Source organism: Apaloderma vittatum, unplaced genomic scaffold, assembly GCF_000703405.1.
Source record: "Apaloderma vittatum isolate BGI_N311 unplaced genomic scaffold, ASM70340v1 scaffold7992, whole genome shotgun sequence".
Taxonomy (NCBI): domain Eukaryota; kingdom Metazoa; phylum Chordata; class Aves; order Trogoniformes; family Trogonidae; genus Apaloderma; species Apaloderma vittatum.
The window spans coordinates 42,499-53,026 of NW_009701838.1; the positions used below are offsets into that span (position 1 = coordinate 42,499).

The 10,528-nt window shown below is 41.7% G+C and overlaps 1 protein-coding gene across 1 annotated transcript in view; it reads right to left on the bottom strand.

Annotated features, from left to right (window-relative positions):
- Positions 1-9,383: 9,383 nt before the first annotated feature.
- Positions 9,384-10,528, bottom strand: part of FAM3B (family with sequence similarity 3, member B) — a 6,651-nt gene continuing 5,506 nt past the window's right edge. The window contains exon 6 of the mRNA XM_009879306.1: positions 9,384-9,473. Within this exon, the coding sequence (XP_009877608.1) occupies positions 9,384-9,473 (90 nt within the window). The remainder of the gene's footprint in view (positions 9,474-10,528) is intronic.

The window sequence follows — 10,528 nt, forward strand, 5'->3', positions numbered from 1 at the left end:
GTTCTGTGACATCAGGTGACCTTTATTTTCTAAGTCTGGTGCAAGAGATGCTACAGAAGCTCCTCAAGATGGCTCTAAGGAAGGTCATGCAAAAAGATATTTCTTCAGGGAAAGTGCAATTCTTTCAGAAAGTTGTTTGATCACTACACTGTTATCATTCATGGCCTGATGATTTTTTGGCCTACCACTTGACAGCCTAGTCCACAAGTGCTTCACTAATTACTGATCACTGTCCCACCACTCTTTTGCACAATTTCTGGAGTCACACATGGGGCATTGAGTGACTCCAGCTCGCAACAGTGATCAGAGCAGAGAAAATCAAACATGACTTTTATTTATCGATTCAAACGCTCAGTAGGTATCAAGTGCCACAGCTCTTTTCAAATCTTTAAAATTGCCCCTCCAAAGGATAGACTTGAAACACTTAGAATCATAGAATGCACTGGGCTGGAAGGGACCTTTAAAAGCCATCTAGTTCAACTGCCCTGCAGTGAGCAGGGACATCTTTCACTAGATTAGATCTCTCTACCTCTCTTACGCTTTCTTCGTGGTTTCAAAAACCCAAAGTTGCCAGAGTAAACAAGAATATTGTGGAGGGGGGAAATTACACCAGTTTTTGCTAAAAGCCAATTTTCCTAAATGAAATATTTTGCTGAGAGGTGTTTTGAGAAGCTCAGTTGATACAGCAGCTACTGGGCCTGGCTGGAGAGAGCATGTGAGGGTTTAATTTCAGTCACCTGGGTTAGGAGCACAGGGCTGTGCGGCTGCACAAGGAGGGTCTGCATGGGTGGGCTAATGGCAATGAGAGTAGGACAACAGGAAGCCATAGCCTGCTGTGTGCCCAACTCACCTCTCTCACAGTAGAAACACTTGTCCAAGACAAGTCTTACACCTGTTTTGGAAGCTCAGTACATCAAGTCCCCCCTCATAGCTTAAAACCCTCTCCAAAAAGTACTTTTCTTGACATGATGTTAGAGAAGGGAGAACTAGAAGACTTTTTTGTTTCCTTGTTCAGTTTTTCTTTATGTAAACATTTTGTTGAGGTATTTTTTATGGTTGCCTGAAGAACTGGAAGCTTTCAATGTGAAGGGAAATTGATTTCTGGAGAGAATGATTTAAAGAAAAAATTGCAACAGTATATTTTCAAAGCTAGACTGTTTTTAAACTCCCCCTGCCAAAACTAAGATCTATTTAAGTCAAACAATTGGGAAAATAAATAAGGAGAAACACATTTTTGCTTGAAATAACTTCCTGTTCTTTTAATTTTTCTGGTTGAATTAAGTTTACAGGTTTCTAATCTGAGCAGATGTCAAAACAGCATTATCAGAGACAGTGTTTTTAAATACACTTTCAATGTGTAAAGCATATGTTTTTCAATATGTAAAACAAGTTTAGAAAAATATAGATTAATTCCATACAGTCTTTCTTCTTCCTAAAGCAATACATTTTTAAATAGATATTCTGGTCTCCTTTTATAAAAATAAATAATAAATTACTATCGGAAACTTTCTCAGTTCTGACTAGCAATAAAAGATGACTTAACTACTTTAATTTCTTTATAAGTATTCATTATACAGTTCTCTCCTCTTTCTCCTCGTGTCCCCTTTTTCTGATATTTCAGTATCTTTTTTTTTTTCTTTCTGTTAATGAATTATAAGATTTTTCTTGCTTCAAGAAGGACTCGGTGCTTGATCTGCTCTATCTCAGTGCATTCTCCATTCACTGGCCACTAGATTCTTTTGGATTTTCTATTGTTACAGGAAATAATGTGCTTATCATAATGTCTCTAACAGGAATCTCCTTCACTGCCTCTCCCACTCGCTGTCTTTCAATTTAGTGGAATGAATGTAAATACTACCCAGGAACAATTTTCCATTAATTTTACATTATCATTTATATTCAACAGGCTGTGTTCAGAGCTATTCACATAATGTTTTTAGTATATGGCCTTCTAAGCATGGATGTGTTCCCTTCAGAAAGAGGTTACACAGCAATCTTTAGCTATCCTTACAGAGAATAGAGGATGAAATGCAAAAAGAGTGTGGTAAGGCCACCAGGAAAAAAGAAAACAAAATTAACAACAAAGATCTTGCAAGATAAACGTGACAAATGGGAAACTGAGACTTAAGGATTTTGCCACAAAAAGTGACTACTTGGAAATATTTTAGTGCAAGGGCTATACCTCCAGTGCTTTTTTAGCTAGGTCTAAGGTGCAGACCGCAGTGCGCACACACAGATAGACAAGCTAAAAAAGATACCTACAGCAAGCAGCAAAGTAAAGCATCATCCACAGATTTCTGGGGCTAGCCGGCTGTTCTCCACGTGAACCTGAGAAAGGTTAAATAGATTGGTGCAACCCTTCACTGTGCCACGCAGGCATAGCGATTTCTTTGTATGTTGAGCCTTGACAACATTCGATAAAAGAAAGTGTATTGGGTTTGGCCGAGATGGAGTTAATATTCCCCCCAGCATCTCTCATAGTGTTGTGTTTAGTAGCGGTAGCTAGAAGGGTGTTGGTAACACCCCAGGGTTTTGGCTACTGCTCAGCAGTGCCTGCACAGCACCGAGGCTGTGATTTTCCAACATTCCCCCCCAACAGTGGACTGGGGGTGGGGAAGATCTTGGGAGGGGACACAGCCAGGCCAGCTGATCCAAACTGACTAAAGGGGTGTCCCATGCCATGTGACGTCAGCTCAGAGAGCTAGGAGGAAGAAGGATGGTGGTGGGTGGGGTTTCATTATTTGTGTTTTGGTCTCTGGAGCAACTGCTAGAGGTATTGAAGCTCAGCTTCCCAGTGACATCGCCTGCTGCAGTGAAGTAAACAATAATGTTTTTGTTTGCCTTTGCTTCCATGCGCAGCCCCTGCTTTTGCTTTATTAAACTGTCCTTATTTTGACCCATGAGCCTCTTCTGGTTTTTACTCTCCCCTGTTCATCTAAGAAGGGCAAATGATAGAGTAACTTTGTGGGCGCCTGGCCTCCAGCCAGGGCCAAATCATCACAGAAAGAAAGGAGAGGAGGAAAAGAGCTGCAATTTCTAAGTGCCTTTCTGAAAATGGCCAGAATCCACATGAGAAACATAACATTTGGATGACACGCTGATACTGAAAGTCTGACAACACCCCCCTCACTGGAGCTGCTGCTACCTCCATCATTGTGAAAATATTGTTTTCTTTGAACCTGCTTGCCTGTGTGTTGGAAACTTCCCCTGGCACAACACAAAGCACCATGCTACACAACCACACCTGCAGGAAGCACCAACCTTCTGACAGTCCTGAAGAGGAGGTGCATCCGTTTCCTCTAACGATCCCAGCTTTGCATCTTGAGGGATAATAACAGAACCCGCTACCAAACCCAGAGTGCAAAGCTGCAGTGCTGGAACCCACAGAGCTCTTGCGTTTACTCACTTTGTTTCGCGCCAGGAGAGCGCCCCGATGTCTCCTGTGATTTCAAACTACACAGTGTCTGGGTTATTTATTAATTCTAACTGTCTTCTCAGAAAAAAATGAAGCAATGCAAATCTTGTGATGCTACATGTGAAGACTTCCAGCTAGACTATGTTGTGGAACACTGTCCCCGTGCACTACGTACTTAAAAAAATGTGTTCCAATTTAAATACTGTCTCTCAGTCATCTTGCTTCAAAGAAGAAACAATCCTAATGTCCTTTTCTTTTTCCCCATCCCTGAAAACAACAAATCCTACCCTTGGCAACCTTGTTTGACCACACTTAAGACTCTTATGCAGCCTTCTCACATGCAACTATTAAAATGAACAGTTAAAAGAGCCAAAAATTGCATGATTAATTTTAAAAGAAGTAAAACAGAAATTTGTACCTGTGTGGTGCCCCGCAGCAGGAAGTACTAACTTTGCAACAACTTGTGGCGGTTTTTTATTTGCAGGCTCCACCTACACGCTGTGACAGGAATCAGATGAAACGAAACCAATTCTGACCTGAGAAACAGCTTCCTTTCTGATAGCTGTGCAAGTACTTGTGCAACGCAGTTTCCTCTTTTCCTTTCATTTCTTTCCGTTGTTTGGTGGACGACAGAAATGCAACTCCTAAGAGCAGAGCTGGCTGGCTCCTCGCTTGGCTGTGCTGCAGGGCAGTGGTGGGCAGACAGGGGCAAATGACAGAGGTACTTGCAAATATTGCCTGTGAGCAACATCCCCCCCTTTCCTCCCACAGAATGTCAGTTCACTTGCAGGTGGCCTGAAACCAGATGGGTTTTGGGAGGAGGACAGCAAGCTGCTGTGTCCCACTCCCATCAGGGCTGCCCAGCAAGGATGCTGGTCCCGGGCCTTTTGGAAGAACCCTTTTATCCTCCTCATCCTTTCATGCAAAAACCAAATGGGTGAGGGGCCCTCCACAGAAGAGGGAGTATTTTTTAACCCGTCTCAGCGAGACTCTCCAGCCCAGACAGGATTTTTACATCTGCCCTCCCTGAGCGGACAAATCAACCAACCAACCAACCAGCCAACCAACTAACCAACCAACCCCAAATAAATTAACATCCTCAGACAACTGCTAAGAAAAATATTGCAAAAATAAAAACCAAGCCAAAAATCCCCAAAAAAGCAAGCCCTGCCTAAATAAATATATGGAAGTCCCACAAATAAGCCAGAACAAAAAAAAAGCCAGCAAAGAAACAAATCCTACAAACAACTACTAGGAAAAAGAACCTGCCTTCCCTCCAAAAAACACACATAAAAAAACATCCTGCAAAAATCAGGCATTGGAATGCATATCAGGCATTGGGATGTGCTGCCCAGGGAAATGGTGGAGTCACGGACCCTGGAGGTGTTTAAGGAGTGGCTGGATGTGGCACTTAGTGCCATGGTCTAGCTGATGTGGTGGTGTTGGATCATAGACTGGACTTGATGATCTCAGAGGTCTTTTCCAGACTCAACAATTCTGTGATTCTGTGATGCTGTGATTCTGTGATTATGTGAATAAAATCTCCAACAAATAGAAGCTACCAAAAATAATGGGAAAAAGGAAAAAAAATAAGAAAAACACCCAAACTGTTTTAAAACAAAAAAGAAAAGCAAACACTTAAGCTTCTTCAAAATTATTCAGCTCAGGAAGTTATATAATATATATGTAAAGAATATGAAGAATATAAGGAATATAAATTGGAAAGGGTGCTCATTTCAATTGTCTCCTCTTCCACTGTCTCCTGAGCTCCAACCACACAGAAGCAGGGTGAGGCAAATAGTTTTTATGTGAAAAAGAGATGTTGACTGAGGTGTCATTTCAGTAAGCACTTTCATACCACAAAGCCTGCTTAGTAGCTCTGTAAAACTACAGAGCTGCCTGTTGTTCTGCTGCTGCAAGACCATCATTCTGGTGACTGCAGATGAGTTGTCTGTATATACCCACCAAGGGCAACGTTACCACATGACGGAAATGTACTATCAAGGGAGAAGGATGTACTTTTGGGATTTACTGTTCAATGCATCTCTACATATAGGAAGTGCCAGCCTAGAGTAGAAAACTTTATCATTCCCCAAAGAGTGATGTGAGCAATGAGTGAATGATGCTTCTGACAATGGGAAAGGAATAGAAGAACATTTTCTGTTACAGATAAGGCAAATTAAGTCAGTTCCTCGCAGTTCTTTGGTGCTTTAGTGTTACTGTTTGGGTGGCAGGGTTGTGTCTGACGCCTAAAATACCGCATATAGTGTATGTGATTGCCTATGAACTGTTTAGGTGGAACCAGCCCTGCTTGTGCTTACTCCACTTCTGTTCCTTTAATCTTGTTATATTTTTTTATTATTATTTTTAATGAGACATGCAATGGACACTGGGACAGGCTAAAGCATATGTCTCTATGCTCTCATCTTTGGAAGAGGGAAAAAGTCATGTTAGAGCTGCTAGTGTAAAGTTTGGATTTGAAGTGGGAGAAACCACATTTCTTAGGCTACTGAAAATCTACCCTGGAATGAAAAAAACCCACAACAAACCAAAATACAAACAGTAAAGAAGTGAAATCAAATCTGCAGAGTCCTAGGAAAAGAGAAATTGCTGTTTCTCAAACATTATTTAAACTACCCATCTTAATCCCCTGCACTTCATTTGCAGCTAAGAAAAGATCAGAGGTATGATACTCATACATTACTTCCCACCAGGCATTATGTATAAGTAAAACATGAGCTTCTCTTTGCTCTTTTGAGTGGATTGCAGTCAGTGAGAGTTTTGCTTTATGTACAACCTGCCTGCAAAAGGGCATCTTTCAACAAAGAACTTGTCCTTTCTTGTATTTTTCTTTTAAATGTAGTGGAAACGTCCCACTTGAACGTTACACAAAGAACCTAAAGAAACAGTTACCCCTGAGAAACTGAAAATGTTACCTATTATTCGATCAATACTTCCTACCGCTGCAATCAAATTGGACTACGAGGGGTCCAGGGATTTTTAAGACTCACATCAAAACCCTGAAACTCTTCTCATTCTCTTAAATGGACGCATAAAAAAGGGCCTCTGTCCAGATGCTTCACTCTTCCAGGTACTTTACACTTCTAGGTACTTCACACATTCACACTGCAGGGAAAAGTGGGAACAAGAGCTTTTTTTTCCTAATTGCTTCTGTCTAAAATGCCTACTTAAATGGTTGGCGTTATGAGGGATCTTCTTGTGAGGAACGCCGACCAGCAGGACAGTGATGGTGGGGATATTTGAAATGGGAGCCCACCACTGGCAAAGCACAGAAAAGGAAAGTCTGGCATTCCAGAGGCAAAAGCCTCTGGCTTCTGTCCCATATGCAAGTGAAAGACAGGGTGACTTCCACCCGTGTCTGTGGCTTCCAGTGTCTGCCCTTGACAGGTAACTGCAAAGAGGTCTGATACTTCCACACACAGATGCAGAGGATCTGGAAAGATGCTGCTGCCACCTGCTGTGACACTGCTCTTCAACAGACAAACTCAAGCCCTGAGTAACACTACCTAACCTAACACTACCTAAAGCTCATGTTTTCCCATTGGATTTGCCTGCTAGGGTCAGGAAAAGTTGAACTGTTCTGCAGGTTTTAACCTCATTTCATGGTTGTAATTCCACATCCTCTACTGAGCACCCAGAAGTGTTTCACAAGGTATGGTGAAGACCACTGATGGGGGGAGTAGCATCCCGTGAGCCGTGAAGGGAATTGATAAGGGAGGAAACATCTTGCAGAAAGCAATCTCTCAGAATCGTTAGGTGGCAGTTAGTCAGAGGCCTATGGTACCCAAGATAGGGGGAGTTGTTTAGTACTCGTTGTAAAAGAACATAAACCAAAAATAATTGACAAGAACACTAGTGATAAGAGTATCTAACAAGGACCATCTGGTGACAAAGGCCCTTGTGGAATTCAAGGACAAGATACCTTATGAAATGTGCTGAGAACAACTAGTTTTGGGACTAAGGTAAAAAGTTCATCGTGAGGAAGACCTACGGCCTTCATCCCTGAAGAGCCCTGCCCAAGACCACCAGGAGGCACTGCGCAAGCGTCAAGAGGAGGAGCAGCCAACCACCGGAACTGAGTGCCTTTTTCGGGATAGCTCATGAATATGTATAGGTGTCTCATGAATATGTAATTTTCACTGCATATAACCAAGGTGACTGTATCGTTCAGGTGTGCACGTCTTTGGAGGAGAGATCCCTCGTGCACCAGCGCGCTTATTAAATCATACCTACTTTATAACTTCTCGAGTTATAGAGTCTTTTCCGCGTGTCACCACAGCACCCACCTGACCGAGGTGACGACAGCAAATCCCTTCCTACCTCCTCCTTGTGGTTGGCAGTGTCCCCTGACATCAACCGCACTGACCTCCACGGCTGGCGATTGCCAGGGGTCTAGAGCACAGGACAGAGAGAAGGTAAGGTAGGAGATCTGCTTTAGAGGTCCTTACACCTTGTGGCCTCGCTCCCAATAAATGTTTAACTTCATGATTTTTTGGTGTATTTTTTAAATGCAAAGCTATTTAACATTTCCCCAGCTTAATTTTTCAGAACTACAGTTTCATGAAAAAGCTTCTTACTCCTCCTTAGGAGGCAGCTCATTTAAAAGTGTTCAAGTTCCATGTGCAAAGTCAAAATCCCACTTTCAAACGGACTCTCTGCAAGATTGCTTCTAATCTGAAAAGTGATTGAAAAAGGGGCACTGTTTTTGCTCAGGTGACCACTTTTCCATGATTTCTTGAGATCAGAGAGTTATTAAAGTACTGGAGGCTCCTCTGCCTACCATACTGAAACTCTGTAGCATGAGTGAAGCAAAGCTGATGATAGCTATTCAGCACTGCAGATTGTTAACTCTCTTGTCTAGATGACTCAACTGCATCTTTGAAAAAGTGAAAACACAATTACAGCAGAGAGAGACTTTTTGCTGAGACTTGTGCTGTGAAAGGTTCTCAGGTAGTCATATCTTTGATTCACATTGGGTATGCACCTTTTACTGCTGACCATTTGAAAATAACAGAATACTTGCACAGAGTGTGAAGAACAGAGCAAATGTAATGAACTGAGTATGTAAAGAGAATGGAATACTTGGAGTACTTCCACGCCTCATGGCAACTGCTGAAGAAAAATCAGTGTAGAATTTAATTGTACGTTATGTAAGATTAATTGTGGCCTGAAGCAGAAGGCGGTACCTTTCAAAAACACAGGTGTAAGGAATAGCAGCAGATACAGAGAAGTTTTCCTAACTGCAAAGTAGTCTGTAACTGCCAGCAAACCTTGGGTCTTCCAGTCAGATCCCTAGGTTTCAAGAATGAGGCTGAGTTCAGCGTGTGTTACAACAGTTCATATGCATTTGCTGTTAGATGTGTGAAATATCAAACTGAAGGCTCTGACTTAACACAACTTGTAGATTTGCAGCTTAAATTTGGTAAAATAATTCAAATAACTTGATCTTTACATGTAACATTGCTATTCCATGTTGACAGCATCACTAAAACCACCTGAACAACTGTAACTGCTATCTCCAAACTTTTCCAGGCAGCAGCTATGTTACCAATAAACTAATATCAAAATAATCTGCTTTACTGCTAGTGATTTTATATTACAATTTAGACTAAGTTCTATTTGCATATTAGTCTTTAAAGGGAAGCAAAAGAAAACATACACTAATAAATTACAAACAAACAAAATCAGAACTCTAAAATTACTAATGACGACTGATTTCCTGAATATCATAATTCTAAACCAGATTATTTTATTTCCATTTGTCGTTAAAATACCTATTTGTTTTCACATTAGAATAAAACTTGACACAGGAAAGAAAGGTTAAAAACTATGCATATGACTTATTTTACAATTACTGTTCAGATGTTTTTTGAGTTCTGGAAGCAATTTACAAAAGTCATAGATATAAAAATATAGAACCATCTTTGTTAAGGAAGTATACATTTGTTCAGAATAGGTTTCTTGGGATACAGCCTTCTATTTGGATTTCTGCTGGCCAGCCACTGTATCTGTTGTTCTTCTTGTTAGAGTGGTTTATCTGTTTAAAAGATTTTGAAAAAAAAAATCAGTATTTTGTTCTCCATTTACAAACCAATTTGTCAAACCTCATACAACAGCAGGGGGTAATGGAATAGGGCTGGGAAGCTAAGCAGCACGTTGTACATCTTAATATAATGGGTAAAGATTCCATCAGTTTCTCTCTTATACAGAGTGCTTGCTTTATTTCCCAGATGGCTGACATAATATACACTAAATTGAACACCTTTTTTCCTGCAGAAACTGCATAATAAGAATATTGCAACAATATTCTGGGAAAAAAAAAACCTATGGAAGTTTCATGTGCCTTTGGACAGAGTCAGTATCATCAAGGGAACTGATCTCTGTACTGGGTTTTCTCATTTCTGTCTGCCTCTATCCTACAGGTGCGCACTACTGGGCTTACAAAGACAAATACAACAAGGTCACAGGTGCAAACAGAAATCTGATGTAAAAACGGTATATTTAGTCCTCCTGAAGTGTGAGGGCAAGTTAGAATCACAGAATCATAGAATCGTATCAGCTGGAAGAGACCTAGAAGATCATCGAGTCCAGCCTCTGTCCCAGTCCTATCAACCTACTAAATGATTTCCCCCAACGCAACATCCACCCGTCTCTTAAACACCTTCAGGGACGGTGACTCAATCACTTCCCCGGGCAGCCTGTTCCAATGGCTGACAACCCTCTCAGTATAGAAATTCTTCCTAACCTGAACCTCCTCTGGTGCAGTTTGGATCCACTTCCCCTCATCCTACTACTCTCCACTAGGGAGAACAGACCAGCCTCCACCTCTCCACAACCTCCCTTCAGGTAGTTGTAGACAGCGATGAAGTCTCCCCTCAATCTCGTCTTCTCTGGGCTAAACAGCCCCAGATCCCTCAGCCTTTCCTCCTAAGACTTATGTTCTAAGCCCTTTACCAGCTTGGCAGCCCAACTCTGTACCCTTTCCAGCACCTCAATGTCTCTCTTGTAGTGAGGAGCCCAAAACTGGACGCAGTGCTCGAGGTGGGGCCTCACCAAAGCCCAGTACAGGGGTATGATCACCTCCCTGTTCCT